The 25341-nt window shown below is 43.9% G+C and overlaps 1 protein-coding gene across 2 annotated transcripts; it reads right to left on the reverse strand.

Annotated features, from left to right (window-relative positions):
• Positions 1 to 406: 406 nt before the first annotated feature.
• On the reverse strand, positions 407 to 24795 carry LOC139412085 (regulator of G protein signaling 7 binding protein a). 2 transcript variants are annotated; one of them, XM_071158880.1, is made up of 7 exons: positions 23847 to 24095; positions 20976 to 21142; positions 3784 to 3914; positions 2521 to 2665; positions 2346 to 2416; positions 2095 to 2218; positions 534 to 624 (listed from the first exon to the last, which is right to left on the reverse strand). In XM_071158880.1, exons 1-6 carry the CDS (start codon positions 23994 to 23996, stop codon positions 2127 to 2129), a joined length of 756 nt encoding a protein of 251 aa, XP_071014981.1. In that variant the 5' UTR covers positions 23997 to 24095; the 3' UTR covers positions 534 to 624; positions 2095 to 2126. The 2 variants fall into 2 exon arrangements, with proteins under 2 accessions (XP_071014979.1, XP_071014981.1); XM_071158878.1 differs by having other exon boundaries at positions 407 to 2218; positions 23847 to 24795.
• Positions 24796 to 25341: the final 546 nt, after the last annotated feature.

Genomic DNA, 25341 nt, shown 5'->3' on the forward strand with positions numbered 1-25341 from the left:
AATCATTGTCAATCACGTAGCCTACTTTGTGTGGGTTTTGAAATACTTTCTGAATATTGTCTGGTCACATTTTTGATTTAAAAAAATATTTATAAGTATAATAAGTATATATATTTTTTGTTGTTGTGGTGTTAGTTTTTTGATAGTGTCTTTACATAAAAGACAAAATTAATGTTATTCCGATTGTTGTCATATTAAAACCTCTTAAGGATTTTTTTTGTTACTTACAACCTCATGTTAACCACATTAGCCTACGTTAGCTCAACCGTCCCACAGGGGTTACGCCGATCCTGTAGAGGTTTTAAAGTCTTAAGATCCTGGACTGCATCTTTTAAGTAAAGGTCAACTTATCTCAAGTCTGAATAGGGCCTTATAAAAAATTAAAAGAGACTAAAAAACAGATCAGTCAGTTTAAATAAAAAAGTTTATTAACAATGTAAAATAACATAACTTTTTATTTCAGCTTTGACTACAGTACTGTACCTTCTCCATGCCCTACACATTTAGCACTATTATTAATAAGCAAGACCCATGCTGAGTCCCCACTGCCCCGCACTGTCTGTGCCTTACAGAGGGAGACGCCACCTGCTTATGCCAACCAAGACTTCACCACACTATCCCAACCTGGAAAATAATTCAGAGCGCATCGCTTAGAGAAAGTATGTATATACACAATTCTAAGGTCTCAATTTAAAGATAGATATTACATGTGCAAAGGAGTTTATCTTTGAGTATTGTATAGTATATTCCTCCTTGAAGATGGAAAGTAAAAGTTGGGTGCAGGTTTTTTGTTCCTGGAAGACTAAATAAAAGGTCAGTACAGAAAGTACAGGGACGGCAAGAAATGGAAAACAGAGAGCGAAACACAAGACTTTCTGTGCTCTGGTCTGCTCCATACCTTCTATCTAGCAGTGTGTCCATATATACTGCAAGTGTTGTACTTTGTAACATTGTTTTTGACACCAACTTGCAGATCATATTGTGTCCCACACAGACACACCATTCATTCATCAATTCAGCTTTATGGAAGAAAATAATGTTGACAGTAGCTGTGTTTCCATTAACTTGTCAATTTGTTTCAATTTTACTATCTTGTGTCGATAAAAACAGCTGGGCATAATGACGTCACACCTAAAAAATATATTTATTTCCGTTAAAACCTAACGTGTTGAATAAAATGTAGTGGTTGAAGTGTTTCCATTACCCATTTAGGCAAATGACACATGAATAAATTGGCGACAGCCTGTATGCCAGCTATTTGTTTCATGTCTCAGGTAGCCCGCAAAAGCCAGCATGGAAAGAATGCAATAATTACTAATATTAGCCATATTTGAAACTTTCACTCCTGTAGATTGTGAAACTTTCCTGCCAACCAGAAAAGCAAGGCGAAACAATTCAGGTATTCTTGAAAGTCAGGACAATATCTGCCATTTCCATTACACACGTCGCAATATTTTTCTTTTGAGACTTTGCCTTTGTCGAATAAACCTGGGTCAATGGAAACCTGCCTACTGTTTCAAATGGTCCCTCTCTCCTGAAAACCTCTGACAAACAAAAAAACTCACTTGTAATACATTTAAAATATGTTTATGACTCTTCGTTTCATTACATTGCAATTACAATTCATCTTTGTATTACAAAATAAAATTATAAAATGGGGTAGGTAGCCTATTTAACAAAAGAGAGAAATGTAATCGTATATTGGAAATGGCAGTAATAGATCGGTGGGAGACACAAGTGGTGAAGGATTGTGGTTAATGGTGTCTTTGTTGCCAAAGTAATGCTTCACGTGATGTGTTGTTCATCACACATACATAACAGTGTCATAATTGCATCGTAAAGTGTCATAACACATTCCAAAACATGACATACTATGCTATTTCCGTTATGGGGCACTGTTATGACTGTCAATATCTTATGACACTATGTCATAAAGCAAATAAACATATTGGTCATGACAGGCAAATATAATTCATTCTAGTTAACATAAGTTTTTATAAAAATGTTGTCACATTTTGGCATGTCTTATGACACTACGATCTTCTTTGGACACTTATGGTTGTGCCATGAACTACACTTCAAGTAAAACGTCACCGTTGCTCCTTCAACCCAGGAAGGCGGGGCCCTTAGCTGGTTACCAGGCAACAGAGCCCAAAGAACCGCCTCTTCCTCTGTCCGACCAGTGGGTAAGGAGTCAGGTTCAGCAAGCTGCTGTCATCTGGGTACAAACACAGACAAGACAATTATAAGTTCAAACTCATCTCAAAGTCATTTCAATGGTGTATTTAACGCACATAAGATCCAAGCATATAGAAACCATATGTGCGCTCCAGTCGAGGCCCTACCTTGGTTCTTCAGTGGTAAAGGCATCGTCTCCCTGAGTTTACTGAGAAGGTTCTTCATCTCTCTCATGTCCCTATGAAATCATATTTACATAGTGCTAATATGTGTCTTGCTGATGTATTCAGAATTATGGTAATAACACCAACGCTCACACACACACACACACAATAGGCCCACCTCTCAGTATTGTCTATGTCTGTGGCGACTAGCCAGCAGAGCTGATGACAATCCATTGGGGAGGAGGAGGTGTCTTCTAGAATGGGTATGTCTGAGCTCTCATCTACCTTACTGTCAATCCTGGAAGGCCCACAGGAATCTTTCCCTGGAATACACACACACACACACACACACACACACACACACACACACACACACACACACACACACACACACACACACTAATAATAGCAATGTAACAGTAATTACATGTTTTACACAGTAAACAGTAGGGGTGTAATAGTTCACCAAACCCAAAGTTCGGTATATATATATATATATATATATATATATATATTGAGGTTTTGGGGTCACGGTTGCAATACAGTGGAAAAATGAAATTCAACAGTTACTGTAGTTCATTTTTGTTTCTTTGGCATAATACGTTAAATTAAAAAGCACCCCATTTGTGGCCCAAGTCCAGTTTATGTGACATCATTCACAATGTTCCTGGCATTTTCTATTGTGACAGTGACTGTTATTTTGGGCCTCAAATAGAGGTCTAAAAAGTTGGACTAGTTCTGAAATGGAAATGGGGCTTTCCCACTCGGACAAATATGCATAAATACATTTTTCAAAATAGAAGTTGTCGGATCCGAGTGAGGGAAGCAGCAGAAAAGCCCATTTGTAAGCTATTTTATTAACTAGACCTGATACAGTGCAAGGAAGAGCAGGCTAATTGAGTCTGCATGGGCCTTCTTCCTGTCCTACAGTTACAAATAACTACACTTCCATTCAGATTAAATAGCAGCCTACCTGTTGGCTCTTGTTAGTTATAGAATATACTTCTCATTTAACTTTTAATTCCTTTTCATTATGTGCACATAGGCTGTAGTTGTTTTAACGTATTCAGCTCAGATTTACTTACGAGGTAATGGCATGCAACACAGCGTAGGCAAAGCCTACAAGCCTAGTGTTTTTGTTTTTTTTGTAAACAAAATAAATGATGTATTCATTCAGGTTCACAGTGTGGACCGAACCGAGGTCCTCGTGCCGAACCAATCGGTACAAATATGTGTAGCATTACAGCCCTAGTAAACAGTGAATTGTAGCTGAAATTGGATTGGATTTGAATCTGTGTAAAGATATCAAGTGTTCTCTAGCTGTCCTGATCCCATCAGACAAGCAGACCTATGTAGGCTTCACGTCTCTGGCTATGATAGTGCTATAAAGGCTCTACGTCAGGTTTTAATTTCATGTTGTTTTTTGTGAGGCATTCCCTACCTTTCCTGTGGAGCTGCAGGGACCCCAGCAGACAGACAGACTTGAGCATCTCCGTGATGTACATCTCCAGACAGCATTGCAGCTGGATGAAGAGCCTGCAGATCTCTGGGTGTATCTCTCCGTCCTCAGGCCTGTGGGACCAACACACAAATGGGTTGATTACCCATGAGATAAGATAATACTTTACTGTCTGCTTGCACATAACTTCGCTTTGCATCTACAATGTTCCTTTACCACAAGGATGTACAGAAAAGGTATATAAAGTGAAAATTGATACACAAACCACAACAATACAACAATAAATTAGACATTACACATCAACACTGCACATATGCCCTATCAATGTTGAGCAGCAATTATATTTTAAAGATTCGGATAAGCTAACAGCACAACAACAACGTCTTGGAAGATTTGAGTTCCTAAGGTTCAGCCAAAACGACAGACCTGAGGGAACAGACAACGAGAAAGAGTATTTCCACATGAAGATTCAAAATCACTTGGATTAAGCTTGGGCAATGTGGGGACATGATTATATATTGTGGAAGCCTTATGTTCCACATAGGAATTAAGAAATACATGTCCTCAAAGATGGAAGGCAGGTGGGAAGATGTGAGATCAGGTGGGACCATTCTAGCCAGTTTGATCAAGATCACAAGGTTTGATCAAGATCAGATCAGACACGGACTTTCAACTCCCTCCAAAGATTTTCTATGGGGTTGAGATCTGGAGACTGGCTAGGCCACTCCAGGACCTTGAAATGCTTCTTACGAAGCCACTCCTTCGTTGCCCGGGCGGTGTGTTTGGGATCATTGTCATGCTGAAAGACCCAGTCACGTTTCATATTCAATGCCCTTGCTGATGGAAGGAGGTTTTCACTCAAAATCTCACGATACATGGCCCCATTCATTCTTTCCTTTACACTGATCAGTCATCCTGGTCCCTTTGCAGAAAAACAGCCCCAAAGCATGATGTTTCCACCCCCATGCTTCACAGTAGGTATGGTGTTCTTTGGATGCAACTCAGCATTCTTTGTCCTCCAAACACGACGAGTTGAGTTTTTACCAAAAGGTTATATTTTGGTTTCATCTGACCATATGACATTCTCCCAATCTTCTTCTGGATCATCCAAATGCTCTCTAGCAAACTTCAGACGGGCCTGGACATGTACTGGCTTAAGCAGGGGGACACGTCTGGCACTGCAGGATTTGAGTCCCTGGCGGCAGTGTGTTACTGATGGTAGGCTTTGTTACTTTGGTCCCAGCTCTCTGCAGGTCCTTCACTAGGTCCCCCCATGTGGTTCTGGGATTTTTGCTCACCGTTCTTGTGATCATTTTGACCCCATGGGGTGAGATCTTGCGTGGAGCCCCAGATCAAGGGAGATTATCAGTGGTCTTGTATGTCTTCCATTTTCTAATAATTGCTCCCACAGTTGATTTCTTCAAACCAAGCTGCTTACCTATTGCAGATTCAGTCTTCCCAGCCTGGTGCAGGTCTACAATTTTGTTTCTGGTGTCCTTTGACAGCTCTTTGGTCTTGGCCATAGTGGATTTTGTAGTGTGACTAAGGTTGTGGACAGGTGTCTTTTATACTGATAACAAGTTCAAACAGGTGCTATTAATACAGGTAACGAGTGGAGGACAGAGGAGACTCTTAAAGAAGAAGTTACAGGTCTGTGAGAGCCAGAAATCTTGCTTGTTTGTAGGTGACCAAATACTTATTTTCCACCATAATTTGCAAATAAATTCATTAAAAATCCTACAATGTGATTTTCTGGATTTTTTTCCTTTTCATTTTGTCTGTCATAGTTAAAGTGACAGAGGCCTCTCTCATCTTTTTAAGTGGGAGAACTTGCACAATTGGTGGCTGACTAAATACTTTTTTGCCAAACTGTATGTATAGTCACGTTAACTATACATTCATGTACATACTACCTCAATTAGGCCGACCTACCAGTGCTCCCGCACATTTGCTAACAGGCCTATCTGCATTTTGTCCCGCCATCCACCACCCCCTCTTTTACGCTACTGCTACTCTCTGTTCATCATATATGCATAGTCACTTTAACCATAGCTACATGTACATACTACCCCAATCAGCCATGACTAACCGGTGTCTGGATGTAGCCTCGCTTCTTTTATAGCCTCGCTACTTTTATAGCCTCTCTACTGTATATAGCCTGTATTTTAACTGTTGTTTTATTTGTTTACTTACCCATTGTTCACCTAATACCTTTTTTGCACTATTGGTTAGTAAGCATTTCACTGTAAAGTCTACACCTGTTGTATTCGGTGCACATGACAAACTTTCATTTGATTTGATTTGTGTGCTTGTCATCGGCAAGAACTAGGGAGTTTTTTTTTTAGGATTTAAAGAAACGGAATAGAGCTAAGCACATGCAAAATCCTAAAGGAAAACCTGGATCAGTCTGCTTTCCAACAGACACTGGGAGACAAATTCACCTTTCAGCAGGACAATAACCCAAAACACAAGGCCAAAATATACACTGGAGTTGTTTACCAAGATGACATTGAATGATCCTGAGTGGTCTAGTTACAGTTTTGACTTACAATATATCGGCTTGAAAATCTATGGAAAGACTTAAAAAGGGCTGTCTAGCAATGATCAACAGTCAACTTGACAGAGCTTGAAGATTTTTTTTAAATAATGTGCAAATATTGTACAATCCAGGTTGTGCAAAGCTCTTAGTGACTTACCCCAAAAGACTCACAGCTGTAATTGCTGCCAAAGGTGATTCTAACATGTATTGGCTCAGGGGGTTGAATACTCATGTAATTAAGATTTTTTTTAAATATGAAGACTAGTTTATGTGTTTTAGAATTTTTCTTCCACTTTGATGGTACAGATTATTTAGTGTAGATTGTTGACAGAAAATGACAACTAAATCCATTTTAATCCCACCTTGTAACACATCAAAATGTATAACAAGTCAAGGAGTGTGAATACTTTCTGAAGGCACTGTGTATCCTCCAAAAGAGGTAATACTGCTACTGCTTTCTCTCAAAAGGATCCACAGATGAATCAACTGCAAAGTCAGTGGAACTCTTCTGCAATACTGTAGCAAACTCTCCACCAACTCCTTAGCAGCAGTATGGCAGGTCAATATCACACTCAGCGATAAGGATAGCCCACTAAACTGTGGAAGCATAGCCGCAGGAAGTAGTGGTGCTGAGGGTGTTGCAGCACCCCATGATGAATCACAATTGAAAAATAATGAATATAAAAAAATATGTATAAATGACTCCTGTATGAGCTGAGAAAAATACCTGTTGAGAAAAATGGTATACTGGCTACGGCGTCTCAAATTGGACAAATGGTACTATCGCCGCTTTATTCTCATTTTTCAAGCGAAAGTCTTTGAAGGGAGTACGCAAGCACACTCATTCATTTCGCCTAGTCGAACTTGGCTAGGTGCCAGCTGAACTAAAGCATGCTGACACCTTAAGGAGACTTCAAGACTGCATACTGTTTTTGATAAAACTATTCTAAATTACCGAGAGGAAAAGCCAGGGTGCTCTATGACAGTGGTTTCTAAACTTTTTATAGTCCCGTACCCCTTCAAACATGCAGCCTCCAGCTGCATACCCACTCTAGCACCAGCGCACTCTCAAATGTTGTTTTTGACATCATTGTAAGCCTGCCACACACACACATTTATTAAACATATGAATGAGTGTGAGTTTGTGACTTCCCACGAGCCGGGCTGTGACAAAGAGCTCTTATAGGACCAGGGAACAAATAATAATATAATAATAATCAATAATTTTGCTCTTTATTTAGCCATCTTACATATAAAACATTATTTGTTCATAAAAAATCGTGAATAACTCACCACAGGTTAATGAGAAGGGTGTGCTTGAAAGGATGCACATACCTCTGCAATGTTGGGTTGTATTGAAGAGAGTCCCAGTCTTAAATAATTTCCCACACACAGTCTGTGCCTGTATTTAGTTTTCATGCTAGTGAGGGCCGAGAATCCCCTCTCACATAGGTACGTGGTTGCAAAGGGCATCAGTGTCTTAACAGCTCAATTTGCCAAGGCAAGAAACTCCAGAAATCTGGCAGTGGCTTCTGATTAAATTCAATTTTCACAGAACCGTTAGATGCAATTTCGATGAGGCTCTCTTGTTGAGATATCAGTAAATGGACTGGAGGCAGGGCATGAAAGGGATATCTGTCACGTTCTGACCTTTATTTCCGTTGTATTGTATTTATTTAGTATGGTCAGGGCGTGAGTTGGGTGGGCAGTCTATGTTTGTTTTTCTATGTTTTGGGGCATTTCTATGTTTTCGGCCTAGTATGGTTCTCAATCAGAGGCAGGTGTCATTAGTTGTCGCTGATTGAGAATCATACTTAGGTAGCCTGGGTTGCACTGTTTGTTTGTGGGTGATTGTCTATGTTGATGGCTTGTTTCAGCACAGACCATATGATTAGCTTCACGGTTGTTATTTTGTTTACTGGTTTTGTATAGTGTTCAGTGTTCACTACTTTCTTTATTAAAGATTGACCATGGACACTTACCACGCCGCGTATTGGTCCTCAGATCCATCTCGCCTCTCCTCTTCAGATGAAGAGGAGGACGACCGTGACAGAATCACCCACCAACCAAGGACCAAGCGGCGTGGTAGAAAACAGCGACGACAGCAGCAGCAGCAACAACAGCGGCCGGTATCACAGGACTCCTGGACATGGGAGGAGATACTGAACGGAGAGGGACCCTGGGCACAGGCTGGGGAATATCGCCGCCCCAAAGCAGAGCTGGAGGCAGTGAAAGCTGAGCGGCGGCGATATGAGGAGGCAGCACGGCAGTGCGACAGGTACGAGAGACAGCCCCCAAAATTTTTTTGGGGGGGGCACACGAGGGGTGGAGCTAAGCCAGGTAGCAGACCTGCGCTCACTCCTCGTGCTTATTATAAGCAGCGAGATACTGGGCAGGCACCGTGTTATGCGGTTAAGCGCACGGTGTCGCCAGTACGTGTCCATAGCCCGGTGCGCTATAGGACAGCCCCCCGAGAGTGTCATGCGAGTGCGGGCATCGAGCCAGGGCGTATGGTGCCTGCTCAGCGGGTCTGGTCGCCGGTACGCAGTTTTGGCCCAGGGTATCCTGCCCTGGCTCTGCGTGCTGTGTCTCCGGGGCGCTGGGAGGGTGCAGTGCGTCCTCTGCCCGCGCTCCGCTCGTGCCGGGCGAATGTGGGAATGGAGCCGAAGGGAGAGGTGCGTGTAGTAAGCACTAGATCTCCCGTGCTTACCCACAGCCCGGTTCAACCTGTGCCTGCACTCTGGAGGGTCCGGGCTAGAGTGGTTATCCAGCCTGGGGAAGTGGTGCCAAGGTTGCGCACCAGAGCTCCAGTGCTCCCCCACAGCCCGGTCTTTCAGGTGCCTCCTCTTAACCCCAAGCCTCCTGAAGGTCTTCCCAGCCTGGTGGTTCCTGTGGCAGCCCCACGCACCAGGCTGTCTCTGTCTCCTCCCTGCAGGTGGTCCTGTCTGTCCGGTGCCGCTGTCGGAGTCTCCCGCCTGTCCGGCGCCGCTGTCGGAGTCTCCCGCCTGTCCGGCGCCGCTGCCGGAGTCTCCCGCCTGTCCGGCGCCTCTGCCGGAGTCTCCCGCCTGTCCGGCGCCTCTGCCGGAGCCCCCCGCCTGTCCGGCGCCTCTGCCGGAGCCTCCCGCCTGTCCGGCGCCTCTGCCGGAGCCTCCCGCCTGTCCGGCGCCTCTGCCGGAGCCTCCCGCCTGTCCGGCGCCTCTGCCGGAGCCTCCCGCCTGTCCGGCGCCTCTGCCGGAGCCTCCCGCCTGTCCGGCGCCTCTGCCGGAGCCTCCCGCCTGTCCGGCGCCTCTGCCGGAGCCTCCCGCCTGTCCGGCGCCTCTGCCGGAGCCTCCCGCCTGTCCGGCGCCTCTGCCGGAGCCTCCCCGCCTGTCCGGCGCCTCTGCCGGAGCCCCCCGCCTGTCCGGCGCCTCTGCCGGAGCCCCCCGCCTGTCCGGCGCCTCTGCCGGAGCCCCCCGCCTGTCCGGCGCCGCTGCCGGAGCCCCCCGCCTGCCCGGCGCCGCTGCCGGAGCCCCCCGCCTGCCCGGCGCCGCTGCCGGAGCCCCCCGCCTGCCCGGCGCCGCTGCCGGAGCCCCCCGCCTGCCCGGCGCCGCTGCCGGAGCCCCCCGCCTGCCCGGCGCCGGAGCCCCCCGCCTGCCCGGCGCCGCTGCCGGAACCCCCCGCCTGTCCGGCGCCGCTGCCGGAACCCCCCGCCTGTCCGGCGCCGCTGCCGGAACCCCCCGCCTGCCCGGCGCCGCTGCCGGAACCCCCCGCCTGCCCGGCGCCGCTGCCGGAACCCCCCGCCTGCCCGGCGCCGCTGCCGGAACCCCCCGCCTGCCCGGCGCCGCTGCCGGAACCCCCCGCCTGTCCGGCGCCGCTGCCGGAACCCCCCGCCTGTCCGGCGCCGCTGCCGGAACCCCCCGCCTGTCCGGCGCCGCTGCCGGAGCCCCTCTGCCCAGAGCTGCTGCCCCTCTGTCCCGAGCAGCTGTCCCTCTGTCCCGAGCAGCTGTCCCTCTGTCCCGAGCAGCTGCCCCTCTGTCCCGAGCAGCTGCCCCTCTGTCCCGAGCAGCTGTCCCTCTGTCCCGAGCAGCTGTCCCTCTGTCCCGAGCAGCTGTCCCTATGTCCCGAGCTGCCCCTCTGTCCCGAGCAGCCCCTCTGTCCAGTGGGGTCATTGAGAGGGGTGGTCATGGTGAGAAAGCCACGGAGGCGGACAATAAGGCGGACTAAGACAATGATGAAGTGGAGTCCGCGTCCCGCGCCAGAGCCGCCACCGCGGACAGACGCCCACCCAGACCCTCCCCTATAGGTCAAGGTTTTGCGGTCGGAGTCCGCACCTTTGGGGGGGGGGGTACTGTCACGTTCTGACCTTTATTTCCGTTGTATTGTATTTATTTAGTATGGTCAGGGCGTGAGTTGGGTGGGCAGTCTATGTTTGTTTTTCTATGTTTTGGGGCATTTCTATGTTTTCGGCCTAGTATGGTTCTCAATCAGAGGCAGGTGTCATTAGTTGTCTCTGATTGAGAATCATACTTAGGTAGCCTGGGTTGCACTGTTTGTTTGTGGGTGATTGTCTATGTTGATGGCTTGTTTCAGCACAGACCATATGATTAGCTTCACGGTTGTTATTTTGTTTACTGGTTTTGTATAGTGTTCAGTGTTCACTACTTTCTTTATTAAAGATTGACCATGGACACTTACCACGCCGCGTATTGGTCCTCAGATCCATCTCGCCTCTCCTCTTCAGATGAAGAGGAGGACGACCGTGACAATATCGAATCCAGTTGTTTGTGTCGCCCGTTTTGGGAAAGTACCTGCGTAATTGCGCACCCAGCTCACTCAGGTGCGTCGCTATATCACATTTGACATTTTACGTAAGCTTGAGTTCACTTGCGCACCAAAACTCTAACAATGATGAAAAGACCTCTGTGTTGTCCTTGTTAAATGCAGACAGAAAAGAGCTCCAACTTCTTAATCATAGCCTCAATTTTGTCCCGCACATTGAATATAGTTGTGGAGAGTCCCTGTAATCCTAGATTCAGATCATTCAGGCGAGAAGAAACATCACCCAGATAGGTAAGTCGTGTGATTAACACGTCATCATGCAAGTGGTCAGACAAGTGAAAATTATGGTCAGTAAAAAAAAAGCTTGTCTCTCAATTAAAAAAAAAAAAAGTATCATTACTTTGCCCCTTGATAACCAGCGCACTTCTGTATGTTTTAAAAGCGTTACATGGTTGCTGCCCATATCATTGCATTGTGCAGAAAAATACACAAGAGTTTAGGGGCCTTGTTTTAACAAAGTTAACCATTTTCACTGTAGTGTCCAAAACGTTTTATAAGTTGTCAGGCTTCCCTTGGCAGCAAGAGCCTCTCGGTGGATGCTGCAGTGTACCCAAGTGGCGTCGGGAGCAACTGCTTGCACGCGCGTTACCACTCCACTATGTCTCCCTGTCATGGCTTTTGCGCCATCAGTGCAGATACCAACGCATCCCACCAAAGTCCATTTGATGTCACAAAGCTGCCCAGTACTTTAAAAATATCCTCTCGTGTTGTCCTGGTTTTCAGTGGTTTGCAGAAGAGGATGTCTTCCTTAATTGAACCCCATAAACGTAAAGGACATATACCAGGAGCTGTGCCAGGCCCGCCATGTCTGTGGACTCATCCAGCTGTAACGCATAGATTTACTGCTTCGCATACAAGCCAGTGAATTGTTTCAAAACATCTCCTGCCATGTCACTGGGGCGGCAGGGTAGCCTAGTGGTTAGAGCGTTGGACTAGTAACCGGAAGGTTGCGAGTTCAAAACCCCCGAGCTGACAAGGTACAAATCTGTCGTTCTGCCCCTGAACAGGCAGTTAACCCACTGTTCCCAGGCCGTCATTGAAAATAAGAATTTGTTCTTAACTGACTTGCCTGGCTAAATAAAGGTAAAATAAAAAAAAAAATAAATAAAAACTGATGCGTCGTGAAACAGTGTTGTTTGAAGTCATTTTTTGGGGCCTTTTCCCCCAGCATTGTCCCAGCCATATCCGCTGCAGGAGGAAGAATGAAGTCCTCCACAATAGCATGGGGCTTGCCTGTCCTAGCCACTCGGTAGCTCACAATATAAAACGCTTCTTGCACCTTCTTATTAATGGTATCTGTTGCTTTTATACTTCTTACTACTCTTTATTCTCGCTCAAAAAATTCCTGTGGCTAATTTTTTTAATTGTCATGTTTTGTTTCGAAATGTCTGAGCAGGAGTGAACATTTCCCACGAGAGAGTAAATGTTAAATGTGATTGGATGCTAATTATTTGACTAGGCTACCTGGATATGACATTGTGTTGTTATTTCGCTGAACACTAGATAGATAAATTTTATTTTTGGCAGTGAAACGAGGCTACTCAGGCAACAATAAAACCTCACCCAAATGTGTAGCCCCGTTGAAAAATATGAATGTACTATTTGAAAATATATATTTTCTTAATCAATCACATTTTTATTTGGCGTACCTCCGACAGCCTTGCGCGTACCCCTGGGAATACCTGCTCTACGAGATTGGGCTCTTCTGCAATAGCTACTGAGTATACTACCTTGGGCCACTTTCCTGTATCAACACATCCCACCAACGAGAACCGGAGAACTACACCATCGGAAGCAAAGTAGAATCCTTAGAAGTAGGAGAGGAGGATCACTCCAATGCATTCTCCATCTCCCCTCTCATCCAGATCTGCAGCTCTCTAACCGTTTTTCATCACTGAGCCCCCTGACTTCTTCAGGGGCCTCCAACAAGGAACCTACTCCACCCCCCCCCCCCCCCCAAGTCCTTCCCACTCAAATTCTGGTCCTGGGTTACTGAGCCAGCCATCCCCTGGAGCAACCCACAGACAACGTCCCACAGGCTCGTTTATCCTGTTGTTTTTTTTCGCTCGACTCTTGGATGAAGTCGAAACTCTTCTCTCAAAAGAGTGTTGGATATTATTGACAATTTCTACTTATTTTGGGAATGTCCTCCGTTCTTAAAAACCGAGGGCTTTCAACCAAACAGGAGGAGCTAGGATGCTTAGTGCTAGTATCAAATAGGTACTACAAATTTGATGGGATATCATTCCTTGCCCGCAACAAGTAAACCGTATTGACTCTTGTTTTAATCCACGTCCTTGTTCGAAGCACAGGCCTAATGGTTCAGTTCTAAGAAATCTTGTATCTATTTTCAATTAAAGTCAACACCATGGTATTTTCTAATAGGGAGTTACCTGCTGAGCCTGCTGAATGTGGCATGTTCGTATTAGAAACTCCTGCTGATCTTAAATCCTGCAGTTGCGGCCTTGGACTGATTCATGTAAATGCAAGAAGTTTGATTTCAAAAATGGATTTGATTGTAACTCCAGATTCTCAAACCAACGTGGACATTCTAGTTATAGCTGCATATCTTGGCTAAAGAAGTCTATGCCGGACTCCGGTCTCTGACTGGTTATAATGTTTTTAGATCTGACAGAGATGGCTGAGGAGGTGGTGTCGCTATATAGATAAAGATCCATTTAAATGTTTCTGTTATCCATTACCATCCCTGTACATAAGCAATTTGAATTTCTAGTCTTAAATGTGGGCATTGGTAATAATGCTCATCCGACAGAAGTGGGAATATAATCGCCCTCCCTTATGGGCCTCCTTATGTGCTCTTTGCAAATTGTCTAATTATGCTAAATCCAAATTATTAATAGTGGGTGATCTTAATCTGGATTGGTTGTTGCTAGTATTTGATGGGCTGAAAGATATTTGTACTGAGCTAAATCTAACTCAGTTAATAACTAAACCAACTCGCCTCAACTTTAAACACTGAAAAATCTACTCTCTTAGATATTATTCTAACAAATGCCCCTCATAAGTTTACAGCCAATGGGATATTTGCCAATGAGTTCAGTGACCATTGTAACATTACTGCATAAGACATGTTAAACTTGTCATGCCTGCTCCCGCTTCCCCTCTCTGGCACTCGAGGGCAATAAGCTGCCCTTCAATACGCACAACTGTCACCATCATTACGCGCATCAGCGCTCATTGGACTCACCTGGCCTCCTTTACTTTGTTGTTACATTCTCCCCTGTCCAGACGCCATCCTTGTTTGTTTCTTGTCTACTATCCATTAAATGTTCACTCCCTGTACTTGCTTCTCGTCTCCCAGCGTCGGTCCTTACAGAATTCTGACACCACTATTTGAAGAATCAGGGAGTTCTTGTTTATGGATTTGGTGGTGATGTCGGGTCCGGGTGCTGCCGCCGATGGAATCGTGGAGTCTTCCACGCCTTAGCTGGCTTGAGAGGATTCCTTGCCTCGGTTGGCTCGGCAGGCGCCATGCCTCAGCTGGCTCGTTGGGTTTTACGCTTTAGCCGGCTCGTCAGGCTCCCACGCCTCAGCGGGATCGTAGGGCTTTCATGCCTCAGCTGGCTCGTCGGGCTCCCACGCCTCAGCGGGATCGTAGGGCTTTCATGCCTCAGCCGGCTCGTCGGGCTCCCACGCCTCAGCGGGATCGTAGGGCTTTCATGCCTCAGCTGGCTCGTCGGGCTCCCACGCCTCAGCCGGCTCGTTGGGCTTCTACGCCTCAGCCTGCTAGTCTAGCGCCATGCCTCGGGGGGCGCCACGTTGTTATATTTTCCCCTGTCCAGACGCTGTCCTTGTTTGTTTCTTGTCTAATATCCATTAAATGGTCACTCCCTGTACTTGCTTCTCGTCTCCCAGCGTCGGTCCTTACAAAACTACCTAAAACTGGCTCACGCATTATTAAAAAGAGAAATTATTGGAATTTTAATGAGCAAAATGTTTTTGTCTGACCTGAAGTTGAGTGCCTGGTGTGCTGTGTCAACTATCACAAATTCGGACAGGCCCTTAACTTCTTTGATATAGGGGGCGCTCTTTTAATTTTTGGATAAAAAAACGTTCCCGTTTTAAACAAGATATTTTGTCATGAAAAGATGCTCGACTATGCATATAATTGACAGCTTAGTCGAGCATCTGACGTTTCCAAATCTGCAAAGATATTATCTGTGAGTGCCACAGAACTGATGCTACAGGCCAAGATGAAATTTCAGACAGGAAATGCCCCAGATTTTGAAGGCGCTGTGTTCCAATGTCTCCTTATATGGCTGTGAATGCGCAAGGAATGAGCTTACACTTTCTGTCGTTTCCCCAAGGTGTCTGCAGCATTGTGACGTATTTGTAGGCATATCATTGAAAGATTGACCATAAGAGACTACATTTACCAGGTGCTCGCTTGGTGTCCTCCGTTGCAATTATTGCGTAATCTCCACCTGCGTGTATTTTTCCATTTGTTTCAGAGGAGAAACCCAACTGCCAGGAATGACTTATCATCGAATAGATATGTGAAAAACACCTTGAGGATTGATTATAAACAACAATTGCCATGTTTCTGTCGATATTATGGAGTTAATTTGGGAAAAAGTTTGGCGTTGTAATGACTGAATTTTCGGGGGTTTTTCTTAGCCAAACGTGATGAACAAAACGGAGCGATTTCTCCTACACAAATAATATTTTGGGAAAAACTGAACATTTGCTATCTAACTGAGAGTCTCCTCATTGAAAACATCCGAAGTTCTTCAAAGGTAAATGATTTTATTTGAATGCTTTTCTTGTTTTTGTGAAAATGTTGCCTGCTGAATGCTAGGCTTAATGCTATGCTAGCTATCAATACTCTTACACAAATGCTTGTGTAGCTATGGTTGAAAAGCATATTTTGAAAATCTGAGATGACAGTGTTGTTAACAAAAGGCTAAGCTTGTGAGCCAATATTTATTTTATTTCATTTGCGATTTTCATGAATAGTTAACGTTGCGTTATGGTAATGAGCTTCAGGCTATGATTACGCTCCCGGATACGGGATTGCTCGTCGCTAGAGGTTAATTGTTTTATTTCCCTGTTTAACTCTGTTGCAGATAAATATACGGCGTCAAAAAAACTATAAAAGACACATGTGATCCTTGATTCATGCATGAAATTGCAGTAAGGAAATGTAGCTTGGGCTAAGGCTAGACTGATGATTCTATGTCTGATTGGCAGTCCTTCAGACATTTGAGAAATAGATGTACAGGTTTATCTCTGGTTAATAAAGCTAAATCAACATATTTATTGAATTGTGTATTGGAGAGCGGTGGTAATCCAGTCAACTTCTGCAAAGTGGTCAAATCTTTGAAACAAAACCCCACCCTCTCGTTGCCACCGCAGGTTTTGACATAGTCCCATACTAGACCAAATGTTTGTGTGTAGTGTATAACCATTTTGATTCAGCTGGCCACCTGTTTGAAAGGATAGTCTATAAAAATGTATGTCATTCCAAAACAGGCAGTCCTTTTGTCAACTCAGAACAGATTGTAAAGAATGATGCTCTAACAGACTCGCATCATTTATTTTCATTTCAACCATTTGATGTCTATAACGTATTAAGTGCCTTGCTAAAGATCGATGTAAAACATCCACAGGGTTGATTCATCTGACCCCTTCTTACTACCGCTCTCTGCCCCACTCATTGTTGAATCTTTAACCTGTATTTTTTACTTAATAATTGCTTCTGGTGTTATCCCTAAGATTTGGAAAGAGGCACATTCATGTCCTCCTCTACAAGGTATTAGAATCCCTGACCAAATCCCAGTCAACTTCTTGATGCACCCATCCCATTTTCGTCAACATCCGCTGAATTGCAGAGTGCCAAATTCAAATTAAATTACTAAAAATATTAAATTTTTATGAAATCACAAGTGCAATATAGCAAAACACAGCTTAGCTTGTTGTTAAACCACCTGGTGTGTCAGATTTCAAAAAAGCTTTACAGTGAAAGCTATCCAAGTGTTTATGTAAGGACATCTCTCTCAGCAGACAAAACATTACAAACAGCTAGCAGCAAAGTAGATTGGTCACGAAAGTCAGAAAAGCAATAAAATGAATCACTTACCTTTGATGATCTTCGGATGTTTGCACTCACGAGACTCTGAGTTACACAATAAATGTTCCTTTTGTTCCATAAAGATTATTTTTATATCCAAAATACCTCCATTTGGTTGGCGAGTTATGTTCAGTAATCCACAGGCTCGAGTGGTCACGACGGGGCAGAAGAAATTTCCAAATAGTATCCGTAAAGTTTGTAGAAACATGTCAAACGTTTTTTATAATCAAACCTCAGGTCGTTTTTACAATAAATAATCGATAATATTTCAACCGGACAGTAGCTTTTTCAATAGGTGAGAAAATGTCTGCTCCAAGCTGTTGGCGCATACAAAACTCTGCTGGCTCCCAGCCATCCACTGACGCGATGTGATCGTTCTCGCTAATTTTTCAGAATAAAAGGCTGAAACTATGTCTAAAGACTGTTTACACCATGTGTAAGGCATAGGGAAAGGAATCTGGTTGATATCCCTTTATATGGAGGGAAGGCATGCAATGGAACAGGGAGCTTTCAAAATAGAAGGCACTTCCTCTTTGGATTTTCCTCAGGGTTTTGCCTACAATATCAGTTCTGTTATACTCACAGACAATATTTTGACAGTATTGCAAACTTTAGAGTGTTTTCCATCCTAATCTGACAATTATATGCATATTCTAGATTCTGGGCCTGAGAAATAGGCAGTTTCATTTGGGTACGTTTTTTAATAACTTTTTAACTTCTCACTATTTTAAATATGTACTAATCTGTTTTTAGATCTGGACATATCACTGTTTCAGCCACTATGCTTGTTTAAGATGTGTTCATCTAGATCATATAAAACATTGTGCTGCCTTATTTATAGACCTTTCCAAGGCATTTGACGCTATTGACCCTTCCCTAATCATTCAAAAACTGGATAAGGAGTCTTGCAAATGGTTTAAGAACTATTTGACAGACATGACACAATGTGTGCCTTCTGATGGTGTCAAGTCTAGATTCCTTGATATTATGAAGTGTTGATTTTGTTACCTGTTCTCGTTACTATTTACACAAATGACATTGGTCTATTTATTAAATCCTGTAATATTCATCTGTATGCAGACGATATGGTTATGTATGCCATTACACCGAATGTTGACCAAGCTTTGTTAAAGCTGCCATCTGATTTTGGCAGTCCTATTCTGGGAGCTTGTGTGGCCTATCACATTGCGGCTGAGCCATTGCTGCTCCTAGACGTTTCCACTTCACAATAACAGCACCGACAATTGACCGGGGCAGCTCAAGCAGGGCAGAAATTTGACATACTGACTTGTGGGAAAGGTGGCATCTTATGATGAGGCCACGTTGAAAGTCACTGAGCTCTTCAGTAAGGCCATTCTACTGCCAATGTTTGTCTACGGAGATTGCATGGCTGTGTGTTCGATTTTATACACCTGTCAGCAACGGTTGAAATAGCAGGGGTGACCGCATACTTTTGTATACAGTTGAAGTTGAGGTTTACATACACCTTAGCCAAATACATTTAAACTCAGTATTTCACAATTCCTGACATTTAATCCTAGTAAAAATTCCCTGTTTTAGGTCAGTTAGGATCACCACTTTTTTTTAAGAATGTGAAATGTCAGAATAATAGTAAAGAGAATAATTGATTTCAGCTTTTATTTCTTTCATCACATTCCCAGTGGGTTAGAAGTTTACATACACTCAATTAGTATTTGGTAGCATTGCCTTTAAATTGTTTAACTTGGGTCAAACGTTTCAGGTAGCCTTCCACAAGCTTCCCATAATAAGTTGGGTGAATTTTGGCCCATTCCTCCTGACAGAGCTGGTGTAACTGAGTCAGGTTTGTCGGTCTCCTGGCTCGCACACGCTTTTTCAGTTCTGCCCACAGATTTTCTATACGATTGAGGTCAGGGCTTTGTGAATGCCACTCCAATACCTTGACTTCGTTGTCCTTAAGCCATTTTGCCACATCTTTGGGAAGTTTGCTTTGGGTCATTGTCCATTTGGAAGACCCATTTGAGACCAAGCTTTAACTTCCTGACTGATGTCTTGAGATGTTGCTTCAATATATCCACATCATTTTCTTCCCTCATGAAGCCATCTATTTTGTGAAGTGCACCAGTCCCTCCTGCAGCAAAGCACCCCCACAACAGGATGCTGCCACCCCCGTGCTTCACGGATGGGATGGTTTTCTTCGGCTTGCAAGCCTCCCCCTTTTTCCTCCAAACATAACTATGGTCATTATGGCCAAACAGTTCTATTTTTGTTTCATCAGACCAGAGGACATTTCTCCAAAAATTATGATGTCCCCATGTGCAGTTGCAAACCGTAGTCTGGCTTTTTTATGGTGGTTTTGGAAAAGTGGCTTCTTCCTTGCTGAGCGGCCTTTCAGGTTATGTCGATATAGGACTCGTTTTTACTGTGGATAAAGATATTTTTGTTCCCGTTTCCTCCAGAATCTTCACAAGATCCTTTGATGTTCTTCTGGGATTGATTTGCACTTTCCGCACCAAAGTACGTTCATCTCTAGGAGACAGAACGCCTCTCCTTCCTGAGTGGTATGACGGCTGCGTGGTCCCATGGTGTTTATACTTGCGTACTATTGTTTGTACAGATGAAAATGGTAACTTCAGGCATTTGGAAATTGCTCCCAAGGATGAACCAAACTTGTGGAGGTCTACAATTTTTTGTCTGAGGTCTTGGCTCATTTCTTTTGATTGTCCCATGATGTCAAGCAAAGAGGCACTGAATTTGAAGGTAGGCCTTGATATACATCCACAGGTACACCTCCAATTGACTCAAATTATGTCAATTAGCCTATCAGAAGCTTCTAAAGCCATGACATAATTTTCTGGAATTTTCCAAGCTGTTTAAATGCACAGTCAACTTAGTGTATGTAAACTTCTGACCCACTGGAATTGTGATACAGTGAATTGTAAGTGAAATAATCTGTCTGTAAACAATTGTTGAAAAAATTACTTGTGCCATGCACAAAGTAGATGTCCTAAACGACTTGCCAAAACTATAGTTTGTTAACAAGGAATTTGTGGAGTGGTTGAAAAACGAGTTTTAATGATTCTAACCTTAAGTGTAGGTAAACTTCCGACTTCAACTGTGTATAGTGTACCCCTTATCTCACCTCATCATTGACTGTATGTTTGTTTTACTCTATGTGTAACTCTGTGTCGAACTGCTTTGCTTTATCTCGGCCAGGTTGCAATTGTAAATGAGAACTTGTTCTCAACTTGCCTACCTGGTTAAATAAAGGTGATTTTTTTTTTTAAATCAATAAAAAACCTCACTTCCCTGCTGAAATATAAAAATCTGAGATACCAAATCCGTTGGGCAGGGTTGGTTTACTCTTGAGGTCCCACTTGTCTCCACAAAGTTTGGTAAATCCTACCTTTTTGTTTTAATGGACCATAGTTATGGAATACCTTACAAAACAAAAATTACAACTGGATTCCTGTGGTGGATAGGGTCATTTAAAACTCTGTTGGCAAATAAAGTTAATACATTTTAAAAAACATGCATATCCATAGTGTGTTCTACGCTGCAATCACAAAAATGTACAGATCAGTCAGATCAAAAATCAAAGCTCACACAGGCCACTCTAAACTGAAAGCAGAGTCTGAAACCGAAGTAACATTTCCAAGCTGAGGTTTTAAATGAAGGCTGTGGCCCATGTCTGTGAGAGAGAACAATAGTTGTCTTTCAACACCAGGGACAGCGACAGCTACTTACCCCGAAATGACTGACAGGCTCTGGTGTGCAGCTCTTGCCATCTCACAGCCTTTAGTTCGCGTCTTGTGCATCTCGGCCCGTATTGAGGGGCAGTCGACGGAGATCTCGCCAATGGAGATGACCAGTTCACGATACAGGGCCACAAGTGTGTTAAACTCCTGGACAATCTGGGGGGAAAATGAAATAAACATGATATAAGATTATTTGGACCTCGGATATAGGTTCCTCTGTCACGAGCCACAGCACACAATACCCCATAATGACAAAGCAACAACTGTTTTTTAGATTTTTTGGCCAATTTATAAAAAATTAACTGAAATATCACATTTACATAAGTATTCAGACCCTTTACTCAGTACTTTGTTGAAGCGCCTTTGGCATTGATTACAGCCTTGAGTCTTCTTGGGTATGATGCTACAAGCTTGGCACACCTGTATTTGGGGAGTTTCTCCCATTTATCCCATTCTTCTCAGATCCTGTCAAGCTCTGTCAGGTTGGATGGGGAGCGTTGCTGCACAGCTATTTTCAGATCTCTCCATGGATGTTCGATTAGGTTCAAGTCCGGGCTCTGACTGGGCCACTCAAGGACACTCAGAGATTTGTCCTGAAGCCACTCCTGCATTGTCTTGGCTGTGTGCTTAGGGTCGTTGTCCTGTTGGAAGGTTAACCTTCGCCCAGTCTGAGGTACTGAGCGCTCTGGAGCAGGTGTTCATCAAGAATCTCTCTGTACTTTGCTCCTTTCATCTTTCCTTTGATCCTGACTAGTCTACCAGTCCCTGCCGCTGAAAAACCTCCCCACAGCATGATGCTGCCACCACCATACTTCACCTTAGGGATGGTACCAGGTTTCCTCCAGATGTGACACTTGGCATTCAGGCCAAAGAGTTCAATCTTGGTTATATCAGAACAGAGAATCTTGTTTTTCATGGTCTGAGAGTCCTCTATGTGCCTTTTGGCAAACTTCAAGCAGGCTGTCATGTGCCTTTTAATGAGGAGTGGCTTCCGTCTGGCCACTCTACCATAAAGGACTGATTGGTGGAGTGCTGCAGAGATGGTTGTCCTTCTGGAAGTTTCTGTCATCTCCACAGAGGAATTCTGGAGTTCTGTCAGAGTGACCATTGGGTTCTTGGTCTCCTCCCCGACCAAGGCCCTTCTCCCCCGATTGTTCATAGGCCAGCTCTAGGAAGAGTGTTGGTGGTTCCAAACTTCTTCCATTTAAGAATGGAGGATGTGTTCTTGGGGACCTCCAATGCTGCAAAAAAAAATGTTGGTACCCTTCCCCAGATCTGTTCCTCCACACGATCCTGTCTCGGAGCTCTATGGACAATTACTTCGACCTGATTTTTGCTCTGACATTTTTGCACTGTCAACTTTGGGACCTTATATAGACAGTTGCCTTTCCAAATCATGTCCAATCAACTGAATTTACCACAGGTGGACTCCAATCAAGTTGTAGAAACATCTCAAAGATGATCAATGGAAACAGGATGAACATGTGCTCAATTTGGAGTATCATAGCAAAGGGTCTGAATACTTATGTAAATAAGGTATTTCTGTTATTTATTTGTAAAAAAAAAAATTAACACATTTCTAAAAAATGGGGTAATGTGTGTAGATTGATGAGGGAAACATTTTTTAAATCCATTTTAGAATAAGGCTAACATATCAAAATGTCACAAAAGTCAAGTGGTCTAAATACTTTACAAATGCACTTTAGGTTAGATATTGCAGGCTACTGTAAACATATGTGGCTTTCTCATGGGGAATTGTAAACATTTCACCAGCAGACACAGTTGCCATAGGCCTACTTGCGACAGCAGTTGCCAGAACAACATTTTGACTTGTAGGTTAGATCATAGCAATAGTCATCCTTTTTTCACAGGTGGGCTGTCAATTTAGCAGCTTTAGGTTTTTACAGTGGGCACACAATGAAGACGTCCGCACTGCAGGTTCAATAACTACCTTAGCTATTCAGCACCATCCTATGGACAGCAGCTCCACGCCTTTCAGTCCATTGTTCCTCTCTAAACCAGAGCATATTTTGAATAAATTGACAGCCATTTCCAAAAAAGCACTGATCCCTGAACAGGAGTATTATTCTAACCTCCACAATACAAAAGATAGGCTAATCAATATTGATGCCTAACAATATTGATGCCTAACATTAGGTACATAGGATATGAAATGACAAAGTGAACGTACATTATGTACAATTAATTAATTATTAATTGATGACAACACATTACGCTAAGTTCGGGCTATGTGCATCGAACGAAGTAGAGCATTGAATCCTTTGGACGGGACAACGCTTTTCATTTCTACCAGCGCTCGAGACTCAGGAGCATTCTGCTGTTCTCCGGGTACTGAGACTCAATGACGTTCACTGGTGCACAGTATGAGCGGGGAGAGAATACATATGGACGGTTCTGCAAACACCTGTCAAATCAGTGGCCATCTGCGTCCATCAAAACAGAGCCGTTAGACAACACTGTAATGTAGGCGATATTGGAGATCACCCCAAATCCTTGTCAGTCGGGCATTCAACACTTGATGCTCCAAAATGCAAATCCCACCATCGCAATCAATGACAAAAAAACGTGTAAAAAAAACATGAGCAGGTCAATTTGTCTTCTCTGCAACAACAGCAACGCAAATGGATTTAATTTGCACCAGACAATAGGCCTACATTCAATGGAGGGAGGGGGGGTGCATTTGCAGTTTGTTGCAGTTTAAACAGCCAATATCAGTGCAAACGGATGAAATTACTTGCAAGAAAGAAATAAAGAAAAGGGTGGATGAACACGCGACTTTAGCTGCAACATGCAGAGGAAATAAACATTGTGAGGTAAATGGCGCGAGCTCGATACCTACCATTCTACAGTCTGTCACGGCGCGCTGGGCTTTACGTGTGCTCTCAGTGCTCTCCCTCCTCTCCGGGTCTCGGTAGGAAGCCTTGCCGATCTGGAAGATGTTCCCGGCGGATCTGGGGCGGTTCTTGCGCCCATTCGGTGCAGAACTCATGCATACACATCCAGTAGTAAAACAGCTCTAATACAGAACGTTAAACCCCACCACCAACAATATCCTGTTCTCTCTTTCGTTTGTGGGCTAGGCAGTTTTGGTGACGAGACAGTTTATATGTGGTTTATTATTGCTCTCTCTCTCTACCTCTCTCTGCTGTCTAAGAAAAAGCTTATATTTTTTTCTCTCTAAGAAAAAGTCTAAGAAAGTCTAAGAAAAAGCAGAAATGTTTGCAGGCATTCCTCCGAGCGCAGAAGTACCGGATGAGCGCTCGCGACTCCTCTCCGCATTGCCTCGACTGCAAAGGGGGCGCGAGTCACCTTCACTACAGCTGATAGTATACGGTAACGGAAGCCTATGTACACACCCGACCCGGGATCCAGCTAGCTGAAGTGTCCTTCCTAGCGCACCGCCACTGTGTTGGTCGGTGGAAAGCAATCGCATTCACTGGCATTCATCAAATGCAACCATTTCTTATCATTGCGCGTTTCCATTAAACACTAATAAGACGGATTGAATAGGATCTTCAGCAATGTATGCAAACCCTCTCTTTTGGAAACGCAAAAACGTCGCCAAACGTCGAAATAAAAAAAAGCAATGTCACTTAATGTAATTCTAACACCTGCTTCATCACTAACCCACTGGAAACCGACTGGAAATCCATTCCTGGTTGCCAATATGCCGATTTTGTTCCCAAGGTCTTTTTCTTCGAGTTTCTCCAGCGTGTATCTAACCTTGCCTTGGTGAGACAAGAGACGAGCAGAGCAGTTGCTACAGGCCTGACGTGGCTGGCAACACTGCACACCCATAGGGCAGGAATACTAACTAATATAGGACCCAGCAAACCAGACTCACTGATATAGGCTAGCCTATAGGCTCGAGTGAAATGTGTATTCTCATTAGGCTCGAGTGAAATGTGTATTCTCGTTAAATAGCCTAGTCTAGGCCGAACACGGACATTGGTTATAATTTGAAACAACTAACTGTAGGCCAATTTGAAAAAATAAATTAAAGGTATGACTATTAGGCTAAGTCTGGTTCATCCCAGTTTATAGACTTAACCAAAATTCAAAGAAATGTACGTTTTGTAAGCTTAATTAATTAACGTTAGTTTGTGACATGGTCAATATCAGTTAAAACAGGATATCGAGATGACGTCTGGACCTTTATGTGTCGACCTACAATAGATTCAATTCAGTGTCCAAAGTGCATTGCTACAACACCGCTTGCACCTGAACACAGTGCTTTGCGTAGGCTAATTAGTCTGTTTCGAATTTGTTATGTAACATAATTAAACTAATTAAAACAAGAGTTACAATAGACTAGATGTTTGTTTTTTTGTAAT

The sequence above is a fragment of the Oncorhynchus clarkii genome, chromosome 6 (genome assembly GCF_045791955.1).
Source record: "Oncorhynchus clarkii lewisi isolate Uvic-CL-2024 chromosome 6, UVic_Ocla_1.0, whole genome shotgun sequence".
NCBI lineage: Eukaryota > Metazoa > Chordata > Actinopteri > Salmoniformes > Salmonidae > Oncorhynchus > Oncorhynchus clarkii.